Source organism: Macrobrachium rosenbergii, chromosome 11, assembly GCF_040412425.1.
Source record: "Macrobrachium rosenbergii isolate ZJJX-2024 chromosome 11, ASM4041242v1, whole genome shotgun sequence".
In the NCBI taxonomy this organism is placed as follows: Eukaryota; Metazoa; Arthropoda; class Malacostraca; order Decapoda; family Palaemonidae; genus Macrobrachium; species Macrobrachium rosenbergii.
In genome coordinates, this window is record NC_089751.1 from 50395057 (window position 1) to 50422352 (window position 27296).

The window sequence follows — 27296 nt, forward strand, 5'->3', positions numbered from 1 at the left end:
ATGTCCCCTGCCCCCTGTGTATTGAAATGTCTGGTTCCTTGTCCTTCTTCACTCACTTAGTTTTGTGTTTTCACTTGTCATATAATGTGACCGTATACAATAGGAAATAATTAGATGTATTTAAGCTTTCAGTCAAAATTTGATTGAAATTGGCAGTGAGTGTCGGAGGCTTGACCACAAGACGGAGTTGTTACATTGGTGGGCTTTAAGGGTGCTTATTGCAGCCAGACTTAGTGAAGAAATATTACTCTTCTGTGTAGATAAGTGTTAAGATTATATCAGATTGGTAAATGTTTGAAAAACTTCTTCAAATTTTCTGAATTGTTTTGGAAAGTGAGTTAAGTGAATTTATCAGGAAGGAAAATTTTCAGTATGAAGTGTTAAGTCTTTCAAAACGCAGCAAAGTGCTGTAAGAATACTGATGCATATTGAAGAATATTACATATATAACACATGCACTTCTTTCATTGTTACAAGCTTTCACCTCTCAGATTATCATATGAAATTTGATAGCTTTGCATGTTTGATATTTAATTGCTTCCACTTCATTATATACACTTGCAAGCCTATAATCATAACACTTATATGCCAGTCTATATTTCATACAAATGATACTCAAACATTTTAATGTAATGGGCATACCTCTTTTAGCTCACTTGTACTCCCAGATAACAAACACAGCCTGCATTGAAGGAACCACATTGGAAATTGAAGTTTAGGTATGCATTCTGGATTGCAAGGGGTCCCTCTATTTGTAGGTAGAATTATTAGTAGCAAATGTGCACCTCCTGCTGAGGCAGAGGTTGGCTTTACCTTAAAGCTCTTATAATAACGAGAGCATTACAACAACAAGAAGACATTAATCAAGCTGCTGCTGCTGCTGATGCTGCTGCTACTACTACTACGCTGGTGCCTGCAGGTGTCCTCTAACTAACATACACTGTTGTTCTGCTTGCCCTCTCTGTTGTGCTCACTCCCGTTCATTGGTTGGTTGGGTGGTTGGTCTCTTGCCACTAGTGGACCTTCCAGAAATCAAAGGCGGCCATCGCAAATTCCGCAATCTGGTCTCCAGCTACATAGGTATGATGACCTCCTCTCAGACACCTACCTCTCTTTTCTCATTTTTCTGTTTTTCTCTCTGTTTGTCATCTTGTCCGTTTTGTCTTTCCTGTATTTGCATCTCAAGTCTCACTGTTTTCAATTGTGTACAGTCATTAGGGAACGATAACCTTTGTATAATTTGCTCCTGGGTTCCCTCTGTTTTTGTTCCTTTGGTTTTATGTTCAAGTCTGTCTTCCAATTTGTTGTGCTTAATTTCTTTTTCATTTGTGTCAAGTTTTCTTGTAAACAAACTTAACTGTATATGAGTTTTATCTTAGTTGACATGATTAGTACATTTTTGTAGGAAAGCAAGAACAGTTGCTGATTTGTTAGAAACCATGCTGATCGAATGATTGGTGACTTGCTTTGTGGGTAGGAACACTTATCTTGACATTCTTAGGCATCATTTAACTGTGTCAGTTATGTTTTAAATAGATGCTAAAGTTCAGAGAGGTGCCAGATCTCATTTCACTTAGGTTCAATGCAGTGACAAGAAAATTGAAGATTTGTATGAATATTAGACTTAGTGTATCAACTGTCACTTTCTGTTTAAGGCATTCTAACTGAATTTTTGCAAAATCAGGATATTACTGTTAGTAAATGCTAAATCTTGAAAATACTGGGGTAACTAATTATAAACAAAATTGAGGGACTCATTATATAAGGTATAAAAATTGCAGACATTTTCGAAAATCTAGGCGAATAACTCGGTAGAGATTCGCTAATTCTCTATTCTGGAGCAGTTTAAAGTTAATTAAATTTCTCAAGGAGATATGTTAGTAAACATTAGGTGTAGTGTTCTTCATATTTTTAATTGGATACTAATAGAAATATCAATGGGTGTACTGTGGATTATAATAGAGGTCCTGCTGCATCTTGAAAAGTAGAATTTCTAATTTAGGTCTCATTTCGCATAAATGGGAGTGCAGTTCCTTTATTTGTATTACATTTTTTTGGTTTATTCCTTTTTTACTAAAGATGTTTTCTTTAATAATTCATTTTTTTTATTACTCTGCTCATAATGCATATAATTTCACAGATTTTGCTCTTTAATTTTCTTCCTACTGATTTAGTCAGACGTTTATATATTCTTCTTCTTGACTGTCATGACAAAGTGTCTCTTAGATGTTCTTAAAAAGATCGTGGATCTGCTTTGCATGTTTTTACTGTAATTAGTTTGTGTCAGTAAAATTCTCTACTATCTGTGCATTGTATTGATTGTTTTCTCTGCCATACCCTGATAATTTTCTATGAAAAACATTCAAGCAACAATTATAATGATAGCACTAAGGTCTTGGTGGAAATTTCAGCAATGCGTTGCAAGTATGGGTATCAGTATTGATGATGAAATGCTGTTGGCAATAATATAGATCTAATAAAGGTAAAAAAATAACTTGAGTATTGGTATCAATGATGAATGCTGTTGGCAGCATTAGTTAATGATAGTACTGTAAACACTAGCTGTGATGAAGATTATGAGTAGGAAGAACTTATTTGTAAAGAACATTATTTTCCTAGTTAAGTATTAAATTTAAAGGTGTCCATTGTAGGATTTTTTTTAGTGCAGCTACAATAAAAGATGGCAGGCATCTGTAAAATGTGTTGACTATCGGGTCTTTTTTTGGGTGAGTTATGGGGGAACTTGGATGTTCTCTTATGTACTTGTTGAATGTGTATAAATCTTCATGTTTTTCTGAATATCTCAGTCAGTTTATGAAAGATTATTAACAATCAGATTTTGGAAATGGACAATATCTGATTAATTAATATTCACTGATATTTGGACATATGGGAAAAAGGGAAAAATGCAATATACAAATTAAACCCTTGTGCTGTGATCACAAAGCTTACTAAAATAGCAGTTTGCAATACATATACCTAAGTATCATCATGGAAACAAACAGGTTAAAATCAAAGAAATGAGGACAGTTTAGTTTCTCAAAAATAGCTAGATGTGAAGTGATTAGAAATTGTAGGAAGTGGAACTCTGCTGGAGAGGTTTCGAGAGACATTGGATGTCATAAACCTCGAAAAAAAGAAGTGAACAAATCTGTCCTTGTGTTATAGTATAGGGAGAAGGGCTTCTGTAAAGCTTACTTGTGGTGAAACCAAGAGTGTGTGTAATGCTTAGTAGAAACTAGTTTTAATCCAGTGTGTAGGGAAGACTTGAGATATTGGTTGCTGAAGCATATTCTGAGCCCAAAACACTGATGATGATTGCGATTTGAACCGTTTATTTCTTGATTCTGCTTACCACCCGTGGTGAAAATGACTCTCATTACAATATCGTTAATCATGTATATGCCTATTTCATGGTCTTGCAATTTTCCCAGGGTCACCAGTCATTTCTGTCAGACAAGAAGAAAGAATTTGTCTCACTACACATTACCTGCCTTCTGGACCTGCAGGCATTTACTGTACTGACTGTGCTAACAGATGACGTGGCATTTTTTGGTCATGCAGTGCTGCCCTGAGCTCTGCCATTTTTCTCTAGGTGTTTTTCATGATGCTCACCTCCTAGGGCATGTTTCTTTAATTAATGCATTTCAGCCCCCATATCACTTTTGCTTGTATAAGTGATAGAAGAAGGTGAAATTACACTTACTGTATACATATTTCAGCCGCAAGTGTTGTATGTTGTTAGCCCATGCCATAGTCTGTATTTATGGGTGAGTAAAAAAGACTGCTATCTATGGAAGGCACAACTGACATAAATTCTTAGGTACATTAAGTTTCACAAAATAAGAATAAAAAAGATATGCCAAAATGAAAATTGAAAGAAAAAATTCAAATTGATGAAAGTGGCTACAAGGTAATGCCACACAGAAATGGATAGTAATTTATAGCAAGTGAAAGATTGTCTTAGGAAATTGATAGTGCTCTTACTTGTTTACAGTTATCAGTGGACAGGTTAACCTACTTAATGTTAATAACAACAACAACAACAAAAATGCTTTATTAACTGATGTACCTATGAATCATATCCCAATGTTTTGATGCTTGTGCATGGGTAATAGAATGCATATTTCTTCCATGTTTATTATGCATCATTACAGTACATTTTTTTTTTTTTTTTTTTTTTTTTTTTTTTATTAGGTGTACAATATATTAAATGTAATGGCCCAACATTGTATTTCATAGGTTAAACCTTATGTATTAACAAACAGTAGGTGAAGATTAACTTTATGTTTTGATATGTAATATAGCCTAGCCTGACTGAACTCATAGTGTTCATGAAGTAAATGATATACTCATGAATGTTTGGCAGAAAAGGAATTGAATATAACACAGGCAAATATTACAAAAATGTATAAGTTGATTTATGGTGAGAAAGTGCACAATGTTGCTCTGTCAACCATAAACTAGCCCCAAGCAATTTCCCTCACCCTTATCCTCCACCTCCCCTTTATCAGCTCATCACATGATGTAAGCTTGTAAGCTAGCTATGTATGTTCATTTGTCCCGGTATGCTTATAACCACTGGTAATTTTGGTGAGTACCCATATTTAATTCTCTATTTTTATGTGTTAACTACATTAGGGTTTTTGTGATATCATGAATATTTAGTGAAGAAAGCTAAAGGAGTAGGACCAAATGTTTCATAGTGTATCAGTTATTTAACTAGTATTATTGCACTTAGTAAGCTGCATTTGACCCTTATGTATACTGTTTTCACTGACACAATATGTATGAGCACTGTCAAGTGAATGCTGTTTTAGGTATGCTTCCGCACTCATGAAGGTTTTCCTGTTAAAGCCTTTTGTATATTTTTACGCTCTTCCTGAACAAAGCCTTTTTCAACCCTCTTTAGTGGTGGCTGCATTTTTGCAGTGCTCCTTAGGATCAAGCCAGCTGTCACATATTCAATGCTACGCTGCACATAGAGAAGTTGTTCATGACAGCTTGGTCAGTGGGTTCTGCTACTAAAGTGCCAACTGCCACTTTTAAGCCATTTAACTGCAGGACAGTAGAGGTGATGTGTTGGTCACAAGTATAATGAATAATAATAATCTGGATGATGGCTGGCTACAGTCTTCGTTCTTTACAGATCTTCATTTACTCTACCTGTATCCTTACCTGATGACTGGCTCTTTACCAGCCATGACTGCAACCCTTTCATGTGGTATGTAGATCATCATGCCTCTCATGGGGGTACCATCCTGATTTTAGCCACACCCTCTTCTTTTCTATGATGCTTATGGATCAACATATCTGTTCAGCTGCTTATGTGTGGCTATGTCCACTTCACCTTTGCATTACTCATTTGTTCTTCCTACCTACTCAGCTCTGGCCTCTGCCCCACCACTGTCTTTGTGGTGCTTTTAGGTATGATTATTCCTGGCATCCTTTGTAAGAGTACTGTAGATGAAAGGACTCTCTTCAATCATAGCTTTGGGAAATGGTTTTGATACTATCAACATAGCTGACACTGTCATCAGTTAATCAAGACCTACAAGATTTAATTCATGGACTCCCCAATCCTCATAGCTCTTTGGCATCTATAATAGCATATATGCCCCTGGTAGATTTTTGTGCAGTAAGCTTCAACTAGAACTGTCTGATACCGTTCATCCCTGCAGAACCTAGCAGTTTTAAAGCTACCAGGTTCTTCCTACATGAATTGTTCTTGTCATCTGTACTTGGTCCCATGCTCAGCCTCTTCAGGTGGGCTTTAGAGTAACTTGTTATAGCTAGGATGATTTTCAGGCCCTTGGTTGCAGCCATTCCAGATTCTCCCATCGTGAAAGAAGTTTCTCAAGAAGCCCTGTTTATTGCTTTTGTAAAGGACCTAACTGTCTATCTTCTTGCCTAGCATTACTCTCGCAAATTGAAGATATTGCATTATTGCAATCTGCACCCTCTGTCACATAAGGAAGAGCTAATCCAGGAGTTTGCAAAATAGAAGAAGCATTGGTCTGGTTGAAGTTGCTATACAGGCAGTCCCCGGTTATCAATGGGGTTCCGTTCTGAGGGTGTGATAATAACCGAAAATCGCGATTTTCAGGGCTTATCGGCACCAAAAAGTGTCGATTTTCAGTTATTGGCGCCTCTGTTAGGTATGTACAGCAACAGCACCAGTACCCAATTATTGGCGCTGATAAGCGGAAATCGGCAATTTTCAGCGCCAAAAATTGCCGATTTTCATCGCTAGACTAGCCCCATAAAACGGGATCGCCGTTAACCAAGCCTGCTGTTATCCAGGGACTGCCTGCATCTTGATATGCCACAGTGTTAGAAATTGACCTTTGGTGGTTGGATATGTGAGACTTACTTGATATCTAGATGGTACATGCTGGTAATGATCTGCAAGGGATATTCATTTGTCCCCAACTTTGCAGGAAGATCTAAGTGACAGTTAGCTAGGACCTTCTCTCAACATTCTTCACATCACTTCCTTGTCTTTTGTCACCAACAGGGGATAGGACCACTTGCTCAGCCAGAGGGATATATCAGGCTTTTCTTAAGGTAGATTTATCACTTCTTGGGTAGCACCTGTATGCATCATATTTCCATGAAGTGAAGGATGGAGAAACTTTTTAGATACTGAATTCATCTTGGCAAAAGCAACTTCTTGATACTTGAAAACAGTTTGTAAGGTCCAGTCAACAGTTTTGTGCACTTTCTACTCACAATTTATGATGCAGGTTGTTGCATTCAGACACGCTCATGCAAGTGGTCATGAAGGCCGTGTCACCTTCTTGTGAGGAGGCTATAAACTTATCATTCTCATTTTTACTGATCAATCATAACCCTGTCAAAAGACAATAGTCAAAGATTTTGGCTACTATGTCACATGGTGGGGATAAGCATTCTGCTTTTCCAATTCTAAAAGGCATGTACCTGGTACAGATGCCTTACTTTACAGCCATTGGTTCCTGACTTTCCATAAACATGAATTCAGACATATGATTAATGGAATTGTAATAAGAAAATTTGCAATATTTTTATAATGCAAAATGGGTATGTACATACAAAACCCATTAAGGCACTCCCCGGTTATTGGTGGGGATTCCGTTCCAACGGCGTGACGATAAGCGAAAATTGCTGATTTTCAGTTATCGGCACCTCTGTTAGATATGTATCAGCACCAGTATGCGATTATCGGTGCTGATAAGTGGAAATCAACGCATATCGGCACCGAAAATGACAGATCTTCGTCACTAGACAAGCACCGAAAAATCGGATCGCTGATAATCGAGCCTGCAATAACCAGGTGACTACCTGTAATCATATGAGTTCCCTCCTCCCAACCCCACAAATATCACTATCTAAAAATAGTGAGGTTATAGGTTAATTCAAGTGTAAAGTGTCCATCATGATCTTCTGTCTCACAGACAAACTGGTGAACTTGGGAACTGTGGTATAGACTAATACGTATACAATTAATGGATCTGTATGAGAAATCTTTATGTTAGAGAGCAGTACTGTAGGGGTACAGTACTGATATTGGAGTTATAATGTAAAATGCCAATGAAGAATTAATCCTGTTTTTATTAGTAAGTAGTCTGTCTCTGATCAAGGTTTTTTTACTTTGACCGACTCTCTTAAATTTTACAAGTGAAATAGGACAGATAGGAAGGCTTTCATTTAAAAATGGTAAGCACCATTGTAGATTGATATTTATGTCCTCATGATGATTTCTTAACTCTAATTTATATGCATTTTGGCATGGTATTACGTTAGTAATAGTCAGCTGACTGAATGAGTTTTTTATTCATAGTATATTCAAGGATAATAGAGTGGGTTACAGTATGCTATTAGTCTTCTTATTTATTACTGCATTTATGTAATCTGTACATTATTTGAGGAATAGATTAAAAGTTAATATCCTTATGTAAAGATTTTCATTTTAAATCTGTTTATTGTATTTTGCTGAAATGAATCATAGTTATCATTTATAAGGTACAAATTATTTGGTACTTTTCCTTGGGTTTGGCATTTTTCTCTGAATTTATGGTATGTGTGATTAGAGCTGAGTACCAGCAAGTGTTTAATAAGAGTAAAAGAAGCATAAGATGAATGAATTTGCTTTGCAACCTTTTAGGACTGTTCAAGTAAGTTAGGTACATTAAATCAAAGGCAGCGTCTTTTCCCTACAAAAAGAATGCCGTAAGTAATGCAAATAGTTGTAGTGTGTGAAATTATTTCATCAGCGTTTATGGGCATGAGTAGGTAGGTATTGGCTAATGGAATGCCATTTATCCATTTGAATAGTAGTTATAGCATTTTATTATAGGAATATTTAGATCACCAGATGTGTTTAGGCTGATTATACTATGGAGAATCTTGGAAAAATGAATCAATCTTATTTCAGCATACTATATAAAAGTATTTTTGCAAGTCATTCATTATAGTACTGTTGTGATGAATACAGCTCTATCAAGAAGGTTTTTCTCTTTTGGAAGCCATCAGTGCTAGTGATATGAACAGTAGCATTCTTTTTTTTTTTTTATAAAGCAGTGTTCTGTACATACAGTTTTTCATGGCCAACAGTGTCAGTTGATTGAAATTTTACAGGGTGACAAATGTAACTTTGACCATATGTCATTTAGGAAGAGGATCAATCCTTTTGCCACTTGGTCTTAAATACTTAGTGCAACTTAGTATGGCATGTGAAGAGAATTGTTGTTTAGCATGTGTAATGTCTTTTTTCTGCTCTTTTAACTACTTGTTAATCTGTCCACTATGTGTTCACCTGTGTTTAGTTAGCTTCTGCTCTTCTCTCTCATTCTTGTCTGAACATTTCCCTCAGAAATCTTCCATCTCCTTAGTATTTTTAAACCCTAATGTTTCTCCTGGGGTTCACCTTTTCATAACATTTCTGTACAGTGCTAATGTACAAGTGGTTGCTGGTATATCATTTAACTGTCATGCAAAATTATAAGCTGGAACATAAATGTTTTTGGAGATAATTGCAGAAATAAGATAGTAACAGTACTTTATTGGCTTGGTCAGCTAAAAAATTATTAAAGCTTTTTGTTAGTTTTGTGATGTTCTAGGATTGATTGGGAGGGAGAATTTTCAGAGAAATTGTTTTTATTGAGTTATCAGTATTTACATTTGGAAAGTTTTGCTAAGCCATATATTAAAAGCCACATTATAATTTACCTGATATCTTGGAAAAGCGTAAGTTTATTAATAGTGTTGAATATTTACATATTTTAGCACTTTATTCCAAACAATAGTGTATCTCGTTAGAATTTAAAACTATTTACCTCAATGAAAATTTTTAAAACTTTCATTTCAAATGTTAAGGTTGGTTGTGTTTTGAAAACTGAACAAAGGTTGGTATGGTAAGTTAGATATTGTAACTTTGTTCATCGCAGTTTCAGGGAATGTTGGTAGTTTTTATTTTTGTAGTCTTTTCAGAGTTGTTTTGGTAGAATAATATTTATAGGGGAATGTCACATCTTTCGTCAAAATCTGGTTATATAAATGTATTGTAGCTTCATAATTTTTTTTTTTTATATTCAAAAGTTGAGAGTTTTTGGTAGGGTATTTATATAAAGATTTGCATTTTATATTAGTGAAATATGAAAATTAAACTTTTTTTTTTATAAAACGTAAATAATTTTTAGTAGTTTGGTGTGATCGATAAGTGGTATTTCAGATTATAAAAACTATACTTTAGTGGTTTTGTTAATGTAGAAATGTAATGTAAGGAATTTGAAATATTGGGCTGCAAAATATCTACTAAAGCATTTCTTTTTGAGGAAATTTGATAATTTAATTTGCTTTTGAGAAGGTGAGTAGAGTATTCTCTGTCCTTTCCTGTAGTTCTGTGAATTTATGAGAGAGAGGAGGTTTGTGTCCAGGGTCCCTCCTATGTGCTTTGGATACTTGGAATGTGCATGTAACAGCTGCCAACCACATCACACTATCTCTGCCACATCCAGCTATCTTACTGACACAAAGGCCTTACGAGGCCAGGAGTAGGAGAGAGAAAGAATGTGCACCTTCACTCATTATTCATTTCAATTTTGGTAATGTGAAAAGCATAGGGTCACAGGTGGTCCATTGGTCTCCAGTCGATTTGGTTGCTTTATGAAGTGGCATGGATGTTTTGCATTGCAGATGTTTTGTTACATCAAGCTGAAGAGGGGATTTTTCATTTTTATCTTTATTCTTACTAGGTGGTATTCATGAATGTGAAACATGCATAGAATTTGTTTATGCCTGTGCATTTTAGTTCATGTACGTACACACGTAGTTCTGTTTTTCTCACAGTGCTTGTTGCATCATTATTGTATGCATTTTGAATTACTTTTAAGGTGGAATAGTTTTTGATATCTTGAAATACTACAGTAAGCCAGTCATTTGTGTTTTTGAATTCCAGTATTTTGCTTTGCCTCATTACCAGTCATTTTTGTACTTGAATGTGATATGCAGTTTTCCTTTACAATTTAGAGCAGATGTTTAGAAGAAATTTAACATTATCTTTCAGTATTGTTCTCTACAGGCCTTTATAGGTGTGTGTTCAGATGATTTTAACCCTTTGAGATTTGTGGGTTGGGGAATTAGCTTCCAAGATTAATCTGTAGCAAATCAGAACTACCACTTATGGCAAGAGTAATATTTCTCTTCTGTTGCTTGCTATATATTTTATTAAAATGGTATAATGCTGGTTATAGTGTCATGTTGAAGTTGAATACTTTTATGTTTTACAGTATTATCAGAAATGTAAAACAGCAGAATTTAAAATTGAGAATGGCAAGTTGAAGTTGGCCAAAAATTGTCCATGCAGGGCATCATTTGCAGTCACCAAAATATCATGGATTGACCTTGGCATGCCTGCAAATGATGTTATCAGAATATCAAAGGGTTAATATGATTTTCTAAGATGTTTGCCTAGTGTAAAAAATGAAAAAGAAAGTACCCAATGAATATAAAGAAAGTAGTGAGAACTTTTATGAAAACTTGACAGCCCACATGATAAAATATTTTTGTGCACTCCTGTGATTGTTGCAGATTTTTCAAGGCTTGAATTAAGATACCAAATTTATGAAGTCAGTTTTATTTGGAAGAGCTTGCAGACCCCCAGTATTAGACAGTGGAGCTATTACAAAAGTGAGGACAGGTTCTTTGGTTAGTAGTTTCTAAAAACCACGTGGGATAGATGATATCAATTGAAACTTAGTTGCTCTTTTATAACGAGATGATTTTTATACAAAACACGACATGGGTATTATTGCTAGAGCCAGATATTGTAAACCCTTGTAACCACTTTCTTTCTAGAATTAAAAAAATATTCCATATTTCTATGAACAAACTGGGAGATGATGATACTTTGATATCTTAATTGGTTGAAATGACATTTTAAATTTAAAGTCATTCCCTTATAGAAGTAACTGAATAGTTAGTGGAAGCTAAACAGTTTGAATTTAGCGCCCAGATAAAATATCCTTCACGTAACTTTTCTAGTAAGCTGGAAAAGTGTCAGGCCTTTAAAATTTATTTTTACTTTAGCAGACTGTTTTATTTCATTTTTTCCTCTCATAAGAGTGTTCATCAAATACGAGAAAATATTTTTTTATGTAGATTACTGGAGAAACTTAATTTTTTAAGAAAACATATAAGATTCCTTATTATGCCACTTATATGAAATGAAAGGCATTCTTGGTATGTTTGCTGTGCTTTGGAATGGCATTTTGCCAGGAAGGTAATTTGGATTAGAGTGAAACCTTGGAAAAATGGTTCTTCAATATATTCACTAGTTTTGCTCATGAAATAAGTTTAGACTCTCTGAAGCTCTTAACGTTTTCACAATAATCTGTTAGTACTCCCTTCTCTACCATGGTGTGTGAGTCAGTGTTTTTTGTCTTACATTGTTAATATAATCAAATATTCTTTGAGCCAAATTTTTGGGGAAATTTTCTTCCATGGTGAATAATAACTTCCATTATTTCTTACATGTTTCTCCAGTCTTTTTCATTTGCATATTACTCTCTGTCTTTGGTAAGCGTACGTTTCGTATTTATACAAAATTTCTTGTTCACAAATGGTGAATTGACCCGTCCATGAATTGTAATCCAACTGTTTTTTAATCTTAGTGTATCTTTAAAGCTAATAAAAAGCTGATTTTTATCAACTTAGAAGAGAGAAATAATGCTCCAAGATTAATGTGTGTGTTGATAGCTACGCTGCAATTACTAGGGATTTACTTAAAATTCCATGTTGAGGTCCTCTTCAGTTTAAACATGGCTGGTTTCTAGAAATGAGTTATGTTTATATGAATATTTTCATGGGTCCCATTGGGTTCATTTGGTACTTTTGGGTACAAGACTGTGATTTCTGCATTTTAAAGTTTGTGTCATATTTTTGGTTCATGTCTCACATGAGCAGTTTGAGTACTGCTTGTAAAAATTCTTGTGGGATCTTTATATGTATTGATATGTGGAGATGAAGTTTCATGTCAGTGTACTACGTGAAAGATTTTGTTTATGACTTGAAGACCTATAATACTGTGTGGTACGACGATTTCAATGGATAATAATTAACTTTGCTCATTTTCACAAAATTCCATGTCCATTTCTTACGATTATGCACTTCAACTCACGGCACGTTATTGGTGAAAACAATTTTTGCATGAAGCATTGTTATATTTTTTTAAATGTTTGGTTAATCAGGTATTTTTTTACAGCAGTGTGCAGTGCACATTTATGAATACACTGAATATAGTTAAGGTGTTATTTTCTTGTTGGCACTTACAATTGTTTGTAACTTCAGTATTTAGACAAGAATTTGAAATAAAATTTGCATCAGTTGGATGGAATGACAGTTGTATCACAGACTTCTTAGTCTTCTGAAATGATTTACTTTGTGACACTGGGGAATTGTCTTCAGAATTGGAAATAACTTTTTCAAGTAAATATGCTCTGTAGATTTAGAATAATATATTCTTCATGAATCATTTCAAGCCATTTGATGTGAATTTTTCATATTCTTGAATATGTAAATTATATACAGTAATTAGTTTGATTACATGATAATTGCAGTATTACCTCGATTTAATGGATTTATATATAAAATGAAGTGTGCATGAGATTAGTTCAGAAATTGAGAGAAATAACAGAATAGGTATATGTGTTTATGTAGTAATGTGGAAATTATAATTTTTTTGTAGATTATAACAAATTATGCTTTAAGCAATATGTTTTATCAGTAGTGTTTTACGTGATCTTTATAATGCTGTGGTAAAAACCATTTTGGATATCAGTTGGATTATTTTCACAAATTTACTATACATACTGTATTGCTATATATACAGTATATATTATACATAAAAGAAAAGACTTGCCTGGCTTTTATTCTAAAAGTGATATTTTCTTTTATGTTTGAAATGGGTTTGGTTGAATTGCCATCTTAAGTCATTTCTATATTTACCTGTTCTGTATGTATGCAAGTTGAATTAGGCCAGTAGAAACTGTATCCACTGACCTAATTAACCTTGCATACACACTGAACAGGTTCAGTAAGTTTTTGAATACCCATGCAGTCCAAACCCTTTGGAATATGTCCCCATAGTCTCTGCCTTGTGAAAGAGTCTCAGTAACTAGGCTGTTCTCTCTTGATTCTGTGACTTAAGAATAGGAACTTTATATTTTTTTGGAAGTGCTTTGTTCATATGTTTCCCTTGTGATGCAGGGATCTGGAGTTCCAGAGCAGCAATATTTATTTTGTTTAAAATTTCATCCATGTAAAATGTTGAAAAATTTCTAATCAGAAAATGTTTGATGTCCAGTATATGCTCGTTATAATTAGATTACCTGTCTTGACAAATTCTGGTATCTGCTTAATTTAATCTACACTATCTCTGCTGGTGCTTGGTACAAGAAATTAAAAGTTTATTATTCTCTTCCTGAAAATTTGGAAATATTTTTAATATGAATGAAACTCATACCAAACTGTTGTACAAGATAAATCAAAATTTTTTAAATAGAAAATTTGTCGCATGTGGTTGGGTACTTGGGAGTTTGTGTATATGCGAAATTTTTTAAAAATTTTATCCTTCTTGGGAAGCAGAGCAAGACTTTGTAAAAAGATGAAAAGCATATAGAATTACTGTTTTTCGTTTGGAAGGAAAGGAATTTAATTGCTTCCAGTTTCAAAATACAGTATCAGTGGAATAGTTTTCATTCAACAGTTAACATATGATTTGGGGTAAATTATGTGGATGATTCCTATTTCATTTGCCAAATATAAGCCAGTATTTACCACTGATATAATATGCAAGAGGGTATTTTATTTTGGGGATTTTGAAAGCACATCAAAGAAATTTATTCAGCATATCCATTTTCAATTAACAATTATAAAATTTTCAAAAGCTTTCATAACAGATAAAATCTAACATTTATCAATAATACAGACGAATCCTTGGGGCCAGTCCTGTGAGAGCTAAATAAATTAGCATAGTGGACTGGTTAAATTACTCAGTAATAATCATTATAATAATAAAAATAATTAAAATTACAATAATAATTTACTTTTGGTAAAACAAGAATCAAGGACAAATGATGAATACATCAGGCAGTTTTTCTCTTGAAATATTTGTTGAATCTCAAATTTCAAGCCAGGGTCCAATAAATCGAGTTTTTACTGTGATAATGTATGGGTAATCCATGTAGATTATATTTAGATGGATTATCTCAGTTGAACGTATGCTTAGTTTGCATGAAACGTAAGTACTGTACAGAATATTAGTATGAGTAAAACTAATGACATATTTGTTACATATGGCTTTCCCTTTCAGTAGGTGGTTGGGTAAGAATTCACTGCATACAATACTGTGCTGTATTTATGTTACAGTGATTTTGAATGAACGCCCTTGTTGAATTATTGTACTATATCTTTCGGAAATATTTCAAATCCTTCTGTCTTAATTATGGTAGACATTTCATGTAGTTTTGACTAACAATGCAAAGTCGCACTAGGCTTGTATTACTTTTGCATTGGTATTTGCTTTGCAGCCCTGAGACATTCCCCATCCCGTCGAAGAGGTGCATCGTTAAGAGTCATGAGACCAATGTCCCAGACTGACCCTGATCATTCTGCCGATGGTCACGAAAGTCACGAAGGTATTGTAGTTTTGTAAATCTTATCGATGCATGTTATCACAGTTTCTTCTATATGATAATGAACTGGTTACTCAGTTAACTCTTTTAGGTTCTTCAGTAATATTAGAAATTAGATTGGATCTTATTTTGGTGGTTTCAGAATCTGAAATTTTCACTTAGAGTAATCCCTCTCTTAGATAAATTTTCTGTTTTAGCCCTTGGACTTGGAATAGTTTTCACTAATTTATAATACAATGGGTGAAGTTGAGTGAAAATATTATATACTGTTTTATTTATTCAGTAATCAAAGTTGTTTTAACATTGATGTGTCTATGTTTATTATTCCGAAAATCAACTGAAATGTAGATAGAGGTTTCAGATGTGAAAAACGTTTTATGAAACTTTGAATTTGATGTCTTGTTGATATACATATTTGTTACGCACATTTTCCCCTCGTGTTTGAAAGTGATATTCTGTGTTAGTGCATTGATAAACTCTGTTGATGGAATTTTCCATGTGATGTACATCCTTATTATTTTTCCAAAGGAGAATATGATGGTTTTGCTGAAGTCGCCTAAATTGAGTATAAGATATACTGAGTTGATATAGAAATGGACAGTCTAATTATCAGCATTACCTGCAGTAACTGCAGTACCAAGGATTGCTGTGATTTAACCAGTTTTTACACCTTTCAGGCATCTGTTTAGGCTTGGTTGCCAAGCTTTCTTCCTCTTTATTTTTAATCTATTCTCTTAGGTGTCATCTTTCCTTTCTGTCCAGATTTTTTCTTTACCATGTTCTGGTTTCACACTGCATATTAAAACAAATCTATTGAGTCAGCCCCTTTATAATAATGGCAGTTATAATCATATGTATCTAGTTTGTAGATTATTAATAATTTTTTTCACTTTATTTTGTCAACTCTCACATGACATATATGGTTATGTCTTAAAATGCCGATCCAAAACTTCTATTTATTTTTTATGCAAAAAATTTTGGAGCAAAAGAAGAAGCAACTGAACTTCTCTTGACATTAATGAAGTGATATAGCAGGATGTGGTATAGCACAAGAAATGTTGTATTAGAACAGTTGTCATTATGTTCATTCTGGTTTTTACATACTAATCACTTAAGGCTGGTACTGGTACAGTACTTTGGGTGACCTCTCACACAGTAGTTGAACAATTGAGGTAGTGTAATAAATATGGTGTGACCTTTTGGAGGATGTTAGCATCTTATTTTGGTAAATGATTTTAAACTAGTAACTTGTGATTAGCATGTGAGATAGATTATGCTGTCATTTGCTTCATAACTTAGCCTAATATTTTTGCAAGTTATTTAAGCATTAATCTTTTTTGTAAGAAAGTACTGTATTATAGGCACTGTAAGGATTATCTTAAACTTTAATGACTTTTATGGTGATATTACTAATGGTGTGATGCATGTTGCCCCAGCTACAGCATTTTTCTGCATGTTATTGCAGTTCAACTCAGCTGTCAGAGACTGTATGTAAGGACATTTTGGTCATTGCTCTCCTAAATAGCATAGGAGTGTGGAGTATTGGGTTGCCATACTTGATAGGTAGAAACCAGGATTACGGAAAACTTTAGTTTTCTGTCTTAATTTTCAGTTCTTTGAGCAGTGATGGAAGAAGTTGCATAACCTGTATGATGCTCTGGTTGTGATCATTTTCCCTCTCCCAAACATCTTTAAGGAGTGATAAAAAGTGTGTTTCTCATGCCATTTTGCTTGACTGGTGGTTCCTTGAGGGCCTCTTGCCAAGGGGTATCCTGATCTGCTGTTTCCTTGGTTGAAGAACTGTGAGAGTAACTAAGCCCTCTTTCTTTGTCAGCCACTTGTTCACCAATTCCTTTGTGTGGTACACTTCCTGCAACTTTATGTTGGAATTTGCTAGCAGACCCTGTGAGAAAGGGTCTTTCTCATAGGGTAGCGGGAAATTTGGTAGTATACCTTGAAAGTGTTCTGGAAAATGTGCATCAAGGGAGGAGCATCTTTTATGCTCAGAATTATGGAAGAGAGTATCTCTGGTTGGAGCGTTTATTCAGCAGATCATAGACTTTCCCCTTTTACCTTAGCTGAGTCTGGTTCTTTCCAGCGTCTGATGCAAAGGCTATGGTTTGCCGTCACAGTCTTTTTGTCTGATTGGGTTAGATCTCTCCTCTTCGACAGAGTTGTCTAATCTAATAAGAGTTGAGCACTCTTTGTCTCTAGGGAAGTTTGGTTCCAAGTGATTTTTGTTCTTGGTGTTTTAAGCATTATGAGGGCATCTTTTGAGCCTCTTCTCTGGTGTTGGACAGAGTCTTTTCACTTACATGTTCGTCCCTGGCCTTGGCTTATAATTGGGGAAGTCTTGTGGGAAGCTATATCACATTCAGCTTTTGGTAGGGTGATGTTCGCTGTGATTCTGTTGTTGCTCATTAGGAATGTTTCTCAGGGATTTTCTGTTTGGTGAAATATGGAGTTTCCTTGATTTTCTCTCTGAGTCTAGGTGGAAATCCAAATTGAGATATGTACTACTTTGCCAGTCTGCACTTTTCAGGAGTTATCCACTCCAGGAGTTTGGAATGTTTTCTTCTTTCATTAGTGCTGAGATTAGTGTGGGGAAGAGTTGCCTAGTAACTCTTTGTTTTTACTTCATATAAGTTCATTTAACCATCACCTCCTCTGAGAAGGAGGTTGGTTCCCTATCCATAATAGGGCTCTCGAAGCCAAGAGCTTCCCTCATTGTTTGGTTGAACTTTTCATTTTTGAGACTCCTGTTCCTCAGAGAGGAGCTAGAGGTAGGGCTAGAGGAAGTAGGCGATAGAGTAGGCACCCCTCCCCACTCCCTGCTGCCAGTGGGTGGTGCCTGGCGAGCCACTGGGCTATATGGCAGAGTTTCGGGGCAGAGAAGTGGGTAGTAGATGTTGTATGGGTGGGATATCTACTTCCCTTTGATTTTCTTCCTCCTCTCTCTGACCACCTTCTCCATCATTGGACGTATGCCCAGGACTCTCCAAAGTATCTAGCTTTTCAAGAGGAAGTGAAAAAAATGATGGAAAAATGAGCTGTGAAAGTAGTCAGGCATCCACCTCCAGGACTTTACAGTTGGGTTTTTCTGGTTTCCAAGGCAACGGGTGATTGGAGGCCAGTGATACACCTCTCGACCCTGAATCTGTTCATCAGGAAGACCCAATTCAAGATGGAGACGTCTCGAACAGTCTTAGCAGCTGTGAGGAGCACCAATTTTATGCTCGCAATGGATCTGAAGGATGCATATTTCCAAATGCCAATCCATCGCTCATTCCGGAAGTTTCTTTGCTTCAGTCTAGGGGAGCTGATGTCCCAATTCAAAATCTTATGCTTTGGCCTTACAACAGCCCCTCAGGTGTTCAGAAGTGTTCACCCTACTATCAACGTGGGCTTATTCTAAGGTTATTCTACTCTCAAGGTACCTTGACAACTAGTGGGTCTTGGCAAGTTCTCGGGAAAAGGTAATCCAAGACACATCGTCTATCCAATTTTGTCACGGCTTAGGCATCAGTGATAAATTTGGAAAAGTCAAACTTAGTTCCCAGCCAAAAGATTCTTTTCTTGGGCATGGCCATAGACACTGTATCGTCTAGAATATTTCCATTGGACCAACGGATCGAGAGGTCTCTCCAATTGAGACTGAAAGAGTTTTGGTCCCCCTCGAGGGATTCTCCTCTATTGCAGATTCCCCTGTCAGCAGAAATAAGAAGGGACCCACTGTGGTGACTGGATGACAGAAACTTGGCTATAGGAGTACCTCTTCATTCTCCCCCCTCCAGATTCTCCTGTTCTCGGACGTCTCGTATGAGGGTTGGGGAGCTCACTTGGAGGACCTTCTAACTTAGGGAGTGTGGAATCTTCAGGATAAGCAACTGCATATCAACAATCACGAGTTAAAAGAAGCCTTCCTGGCACTTCAGGAGTTTCAAGGAAGGGTGACAGGGCATTCTAGTCCTAATGTTGGGCAGCACCACAGTGGTAGCCTACATAAACAAACAGGGGGTTAGTGTCACACCAACTTCACTCACAGATGGTACTCTTGCACCAGTAGGTGATAGATCACTCAGTAGACCTACATGGGTATATCCCAGGCAAGAGGAATATAGTGGCTGACAAGCTAAGTTGTCAGGGACAGAGTGGTCTCAGCGTCTTCCAACTTGGTGCTTGTCCAGTGACGATGATAACCGGATTTTCGACACCAATCTCCAATTATTGGCGCCGATCTCCGGTTATATCACTGATCCCCACTTACCGGCGGTGCTGATCCCCGGTTATCGGCACTGATAACCAGGGATCAGCGCTATTATCACTGATTTTCGGTTATTGGCGATTTTCGGTTATCATCACGCTGTCGGGGACAGAACCCCCACCGATAACTGGGAACTGCCTGTATGTTATTCATACACAAATTGAATAATCTTAGAAGCTAATCCTTCCTCGCTCTAACAAGAGGAGAGAGGAACAATAATAAACGTTATTGGTGGCTAACTTAGGTTTGTTGTCTGAACGGATATACAGGCAGTCCCCGGTCATCGGCGGGGTTCCGTTTCTGAGGGTGTGATGATAACCGAAAATCGGCGAATTCGGGGCTTTTTCGGTGATTTTCGGGGGTTGTCGGAGCTGAAAAGCGCTGATTTTCAGTTATCGGCGCCTCTGTTAGGTATGTATCGGTACCAATACCCAATTATCAGCGCCAATAAGCGGAAATCAGCGATTTTCGGCGCCGAAAATTGCCGATTTTCGTCGTTAGACAAGCGCCATAAAACCGGATTGCTGTTAACCGAGCCCGCTGTTGTTAACCGGGGACTGCCTGTAGCTCTTTAACTTCTGCTTATACAATTTACCTTCACATTGTGTATTAGCCCAGTAGTCTGACTGTTTGATAAACTTCTTCTTTTACCTTCCCTTAGCCAGGAAGTGAGATCAGGTGTGCCAAACCTCCAGTTGGTTCATGACTTGCTTTCCTCCCCCCAAAAGTGAGCCTATCCTTACATTAAGACCCAGGTTTGTTCTGCATATGAACAAATGACAAATTTTTTATTAATTTCAGTTTTTCATGGCTAACAAGCCTGCGGCCTTAATGTATACTGCCTACCTCTGGCTCCTCTCGATCTGGTTACCTGGGCTGGAAGAAACTGAATGCATCATGGCATCCTGGGTGAGAGGAGGTCAACAGATACCTCTTCTCTCATCCCATTGGCCGAATGCTGTTGCCACCAATTCCATGTTCAACAATTTTATATGATTTTTACTGGTTTCCAGCTGGTGCTAGAAGAATTTATCCTTATGCTAAGACCGCAGATTTGTTAGCTTTGAAAAATACAGATTAATTAAAAATTTGTCATTTTATGCTACAGTCTATAGCTTGGTTGTTTACAAGGAGTGTGGTGTTTGGGTTTTTTATTGAAAAATGTTATATAAGGCAGCAGTAATCATTTGTGGAATAATTTAGAACTTTTTCGAATAAAAGGTGGAAACTAATTGAAAAATGAAGGGTCTTAATGCTTTATTTTGTGTTTTTCTTTGTATTGTTTATTTCTTAGAAATCCTAATTCCTGGCAAAAAAAAAAATCATAGATCTCCAAACAAAGGTATTGAAACTTTTTTTTTCCTTCAAGGAACATCTGTTTCCAGCAGGAGAAGTGCAAGCGTTCGAAGCAGAAGTATGTACTGTAATAGTGTTTTTTTAACCCATTTTTCACCAGTTCTGTTCTAAGTGTGCCTTTCATGCAAGGTTATAGCACTTTGAAATTTTTATGTTGTAATGAACAAGAAGACTTAGAGATATTTTTGGTATGCTTTTTACACATGTTGATGGTTTAATTAGAACACAAGTGACCATTGTTGTTAAATTTAAAGTATGATTATTAGTTTAAATATATTTTGGCATTTCATAGCTTCTTTTGAAAGTGCTTTGTACTGATTGCTTTGAGGATATGACAAGAGCATTATCTTTTTTTCTTTTTATCTCATTTTGAAGTGCTATATCACAATGGATGAGAGTGTACAATGCTGATATGTTTTTCCTGGAACTGTCTCCTGTGAGCTACACGCTGTTGATTAATCACGCCCACTTGTTTACGTCGGATTGCGTGACTATGATTTGTGTGCATTACTCCCCTCCTCCGACAAGCTACTCTCATTGTAGTGTCACCTTTTTTTGTTTTGTTTCATTCTGTGGTACTCCAGCAAACTGTGCTGGTATTTACATTGTTATATTAAGTTTGTTGGGATGTGTTTCCTCTGTTAAATTGTTTAGTATATTGGGATGTATTTCACATTATATTTCAAGCAGTGTTCATATTACTGTGGATAATTCTTTGCTGGTTAATTATGGTGTTTGGTTGCAAAATTAATGTAGCTCAAGTATTCTTGGTAGATATCTTTTGTGTTTCTTGTTATGTTTGATTTTGTACCCAAAACAATTCCCTCTCATTTTCAAAGCACAGTAGAGTACTGTACAGTACAGTTATATCCGTAATAAGTGTTCAGTGCTAAAACCCTATTGGGTAGTTTATGACACTCCACCTGTAAAGGACAGTGGCCACCTTAACAGTACATATGGTTTTCACCTTGAATAGCATGACCATCACACTGTAAGACATGATCTTTGGTAATTTCATAATATTTGGTGCAATTTAATTTCACGGAAACTAAAATGACAGTGTTTAGCTCTTTCTTATTGTACTGTATTTGAAAGTAGTTGGAATTTCTTCAACGATTTTTATTTTTCCATTTTGTGTGCCTAGAAGCTGAAGTAGTTGTTTTACTTCATTGAAGATTGATTGGGGTATAATTACCAAAAATCAGGTTAGTACACATTTCAAGATGGTGATACCTTCTTAAGTAGTACCCAGTTATATTTGCATATTCAACTTTTGATATGCAGTATTGGCCTTTAATGAAATCTGAGTTCATGGTATCCAACAAGTTTGTATCTGAAACTGCTTTATACTAAATACAGTGACGGGAAAGACAAGTTAGGTAAGGATTTTAGCTTATATACTCTTTATAAGCTTGTATTTGTTTCCAGTAACTGGCTGGTCTCTTGCTTGCATACTGCAATCGCTTATTTTAGCTGTAGGCATTGATTTTTCCAAGTACATGTAAATGGTTTTGATATATTTTCTGAAGGTTTAAGATTACTAAACATATCTTACAACATGTTGGATACTGAACTCTCCAAAATGATAGCAGGTTGATTATTTTATTGGAAGTTTTTTACCTTAGTATTTAAGATACCTAAAGTTTTTGTGTGTAATTTTATTAACAAAATATTGTTTATAGTGGTTAGGGGCATTTGAGTCCCAAAACTTATGTTATACAGAAGACCTTATCTAATGGGGTGTTTCGTGACATTGCTATCTAGATTGAATTAAATGCCTAATTGTTATCATAAGTCATTGCTGTTAGTTGAATATCTGCTCCATACAAGAAATCTACTGCAGTCTCACCTATTCGGACACTTATTCTTCTACCAGTGTTCAGTGCAAATACCATAGTAAATTGCTTCTTCTCTGTCTTAGGAGTGAGTATAATTTTCTTTCATGAACAATGGGATGGATTGAGATTTAACGAGTAACTCCAGTGTTCTATGCTGATTAATACCATGTGTAAATGTTTTAAAGTCAGGAAGGCTTCAGCTGTTGCTTGCAACCCAAAGATTAAAAGGTTGTGGTACTAACTTGAAGTATGTTACTACCCTAAAGATGGGATGATATTTATAAAAGTTAGCAAAATTTTCTGAATTATTTGGAATTATGATTATCTTGCATACTATTAGATTCACAGCCAGTGTCCCGGTGTTTTTCCGGAATAAAATTTTATCAACGTACCTGACAAAGACGACACTTTGTCACAGGGTATCTTACATCCCTACCTAATTTTTTACTGTATTCTGTATTTTGAAAGTTGCAAATTCTGGTAATACAGTGAACCCCCCGTATTCGCGGGGGATGCGTCCCACACACACCCCCCTGCAAATAGCTAAAATCCGCGAATACTTAAAACCCATCTAAAAACACTTAGAACTGCCCATTTTGATAGTTTAAACACAGAAAAACTCTGTAAAAATGCATATACCTGAGTATTTTAATAGTTTTATCACAAAAAGTGCATTTATTCATGAAAATTAAATGAAAATACAGTAATTAGTGAATATTTCTCAGTGAAAAATACCGCGAGTGGGTGAATTTTCCGCGAGTGATGGCTAGATATGTTCTACAGAGAAACCCGCGAATGCGTGAGTCCGCGAATCATGAGAACACGAATACGGGGGGTTCACTGTATAAGAATAACACCGACTTCTTGTAGACATCCCCAGCAAACTCAGAGGAATGTCTTTCGAAGATATAATGACGTAAGTTATGACGTCATTAATTTGCCTCCTTCTCAATGGATAATTGGCCATTTGTGAAAAAGTCTCAACCTCTGGCAACAATGAAACACAACCAATACTCCTTGTTTACACCTCGTAGTAGTGGTAGTAGTAATAGTAGTATATAGGATTTATGCCATGAGGTTGAGTAACCCATCTTCTATAGGCTATTTTTCATTCGAAAGACGATAATGCTTGTTACTATACCTTTGCAATTGGGTGGATTCACTATATTGTACTCTTGGTGTCCGAAAAAGGGGAAAAATAAATGGTCGCTTGACTTTTGCTGTATAATGTAGGAGCAGCTAATTACCGTTAATATTTTCATTCTCTGCTGCTTATCAGGGTGTATGGGTCCAGAATGACTTCGTCTAATCTTAGAGACAAACAGATGCATATTGTAGGTCTTAATTGGATGATCTGCCAGTTCATCACTTTCAATTAAGAATCATTCAAGTGAGCAAATTGAAGGACTGAGTATACTTATACTTTTTAGTGTGCAAGCAATCTTGGTATTTAAAAGCCTACCAACAATCAAACTACCATGCCGGTAATATTCTGTGGAATATGAAAACAACTTTCATTATAATGTTACGATTCAGCCATTGTTGTACTCTGTCACTAAGAGGACAAGAGCCATCATATGAAATGACATGCCCTTACATGGATCCTTTATTTAACATTTTTATATATGAGGAAGGTTGACATTATAATCAATGGGTGGATTATGGCATTTTGGGCTAAGCCCAACCACTGGGACCTATAGAGGTCATTCAGTGATGTATTATAACCCATGACTTTTTTTTTTTGCCAAAGCAAGCTTTAATGTTGTTCTGCAAGTTATATTTTACTAAGAAATCAATAAGTATTGCTTTATAGAGCATATATAATTATCTTTGTGCACCTTATGGAAGTCAACAAATGACGAAAACTTGGTAGCCTTGGATGTCCGGGTGTACTCCTTACCCAAAAAAGGGCCCAATTATTCATTCACCTGTTCAAGCTTACGTAGGGTTTGCCATGGGCCTCCTCACTTCTAAACAATTGTGCAAGCCAAATCACAAAAGCTGTCCTGCAACCATGGGGAAAATGGCTTATCATAGCTGCCATTCTTGAAGCCTTAACAAGGTACGAATATTCATTGAGAATTTCAGAGACAGCTGTTTGTCGTCATCACCTTGTGGGAGGAGTCTGGACATCATATGTTTATGTCACGTATAACTTTGAACCCATACATTAGAGTGTTCCGCTAGTCTCTTCGGCTGCTTTATTTTACTCTTATGAATATACTTTTATCTAATATAAGTAATAAAGAATGCTGCCGAAAATAAGGTAGGGATGTAAAGTATACTATGGTTAAGTAATATCTTTGTCAAATGCACAGAAAAAAAGTTATTCCAGAAAAACACCGGGACAGAGGCTCTGAATCTCATAGTAGTATATAAAGTATATAAAAAGTTGTACAAATAGTGCCTATCTTTAGATCAATATTAGGCCTATATTTTTGAGGGAATAGACAAACTAGCATTATGTCAAAGGCTACACTAAATGCAGTACTGTACACTGTTTTCAAATAATTGGCATCAATTTGACCATGCTGCCTTGGATTGTGGCTTTAGAACATGGTATGGAAATGGTTAATTACTGTTACTTTCTTGTTATAGAGTTCAGAGTCATTCCCTGCTGATCACAAATCTGTTGATGAATTTCAGGCTTGTCTTTTCTACCTAACTTTTAAGGGTAAAAAAGTGTTGTGTAAAGACAAAATTGCTAAGATCTTAGAACACTGCTTCATGGAGCACAGGATCCAGTAGGTCTTAGCTCCTTTAAAGGTACAGTCATAAACAGCTTTATTGCCAGTCAATTAAAAAGTGGAAAAGATCAACTGCAAAACATCTTGACACTTTTTAGTTGCAGAAGCAGTGAATTATAGCCTTATTCTAGTTGTTAGGAGAGACTTAAGTGAAGATTAATTTAAATTTGAACAAATCCTCACTACTATGTTTTGTTAAGGCTGCCTTGGAAAAAATTTGTTAGATTTGAAAGTTTCTTAAATACGTAATTTTTGTTTATGTATGGATAGTTACTGTTAAAAACCATCTGTGTCTAATCAGGGCACTGACATTAGTGTTCAAAGTCAGCATGGCAGCATTTGAGAGATCATGAAGTACAATAAGTGCATTGCTTGATACAGTACCCATCATGTGAATACCAGATTTAATTTTCCATTTTCTTTCAAGTTCCTGGAGTCAGAGCTGCCTATCTCTGTTATGAATTGTTGGAGATTTCTGTTTTTGAGGGAATGAAGTAAGTCTTTAAAGGGAGCATGTAGACTCATCTGCTGTCTGTATGTATTCGTATACAGCACAGCACTGAAGTATTTTTTCAGTCTTCGTGGTCATCTCTTGCTTTACAGAAAGGTATAGTGGATTGAAGAATCAAGTTTAAATTCTTTGTGCCCAGTGCAGTGCTTCTAATGGGTTATGTGCTTTCAGCTCACTTGTTTGTCCTTAGGGCTCCAATTTTGCATTAAGAGAGAGCCTTATTTCATTTTCAGTTGAAAGTCTTTATTTGGCTGAATAACAGCTCTTTAAGGTTCTGACAAGTTTTCTCACCTGCAGTTACATGTATTGTTTAGTGGAGTTTATTGGAAATACTGTGTATTCTGATAGTGGAGTTTAACTCATGTTTTGCTGGCTTTTCTAGAAAATTTTCAAACTACAAAAACAATAATTATACAGTTTTTGTAGTTCTCTGTTACCAAAAAATAGTTTGTCCTTGAGCCCTGTTATAGTTTTGTTTGGTGAGGATCTTAAAGCCATTATGAGTATCTGTTACAGAATGGAAATACTAGCCAATATTTCAGTCGGATGGTCTTTCCCAGCCCAACCGATGAGTATGGGATTACTAAATACTTGTTATTCCACATATGGCTTGTATGAAATATTTTTATATACCAACAGTGTAATGTTTAAGAACAATTTTAATATTTCCTAAAATAGAAACTCATGCAATTTGAGTTACATGGTTCCTGTCTTGCAATAATGATTGGGTTTAGTTCATGGGTTAAGGACTTCCTGCTTGGTGAGTGAAGAGGTTATCTCACAAAAGTAGCATCACTGCAGTGATACATGTTTGGCAGATAGTTCAGTCTTGTTGATGTACTTGACGTATTGGAATGTCTTTGACTTGCAGATAGTAAGGAGTTGTTTTACTGGAAGCAACCCCTTGCAGCAAGAGGTACTCTTACATATTACAAGTTAATGTAAATAGAGTACCCCATTAAGAGAATAGAAATGACCAAATCAAGAATAAGTCTTGCAAATGAAAACCTTGAAAATTCATGTATTGCCATAAACAGATATTTTTGTCCTTTAGGACAGCAGTCCTATAAAATGTACATTGATATGCTGTAGAGCCTTCCATGAATCAGGGAAGCAGAATTTGGGATATTAATGGAGGATGACATATTTTTGAATCTCATTGTGCAAGAGTCGAGTGATTCTGGGGTCGCAAAAGTTATGCAATTTTTTGTGTGATAAAGAAGAGTATTGATTGCAGTAAGCATGAATCACTGTATCAGTAGAAGCACTACAACATCCATGGTGACAATGAATGTTGCAGCAAAATTTAGCCAGCTCCAACTGGCTACCATTAATATCATTGTTTTTAACCTTCATAGTTATCCATCATGAAAGCAACAGATTTTTGATCAGGTACAATTGTGAAAT

General features: G+C 35.9%; 1 protein-coding gene across 33 annotated transcripts in view; it reads left to right on the forward strand.

Annotated features, from left to right (window-relative positions):
• LOC136843439 (phosphatidylinositol 4-phosphate 5-kinase type-1 alpha-like) overlaps nucleotides 1-27296 on the forward strand; it is a 350658-nt gene that overhangs the window by 222172 nt on the left and 101190 nt on the right. For 19 of the 33 annotated variants that reach the window (XM_067111936.1, XM_067111944.1, XM_067111951.1 and 16 more), the window contains exons 14-16: nucleotides 1018-1080; nucleotides 15069-15176; nucleotides 20807-20851. The exons of 4 other annotated variants lie outside the window; for them this stretch is intronic. In XM_067111936.1, coding sequence (XP_066968037.1) covers nucleotides 1018-1080; nucleotides 15069-15176; nucleotides 20807-20851 — 216 coding nt within the window. The remainder of the gene's footprint in view (nucleotides 1-1017; nucleotides 1081-15068; nucleotides 15177-20806; nucleotides 20852-27296) is intronic. 10 more of the 33 variants (XM_067111961.1, XM_067111957.1, XM_067111958.1 and 7 more) reach the window with 3 other exon arrangements.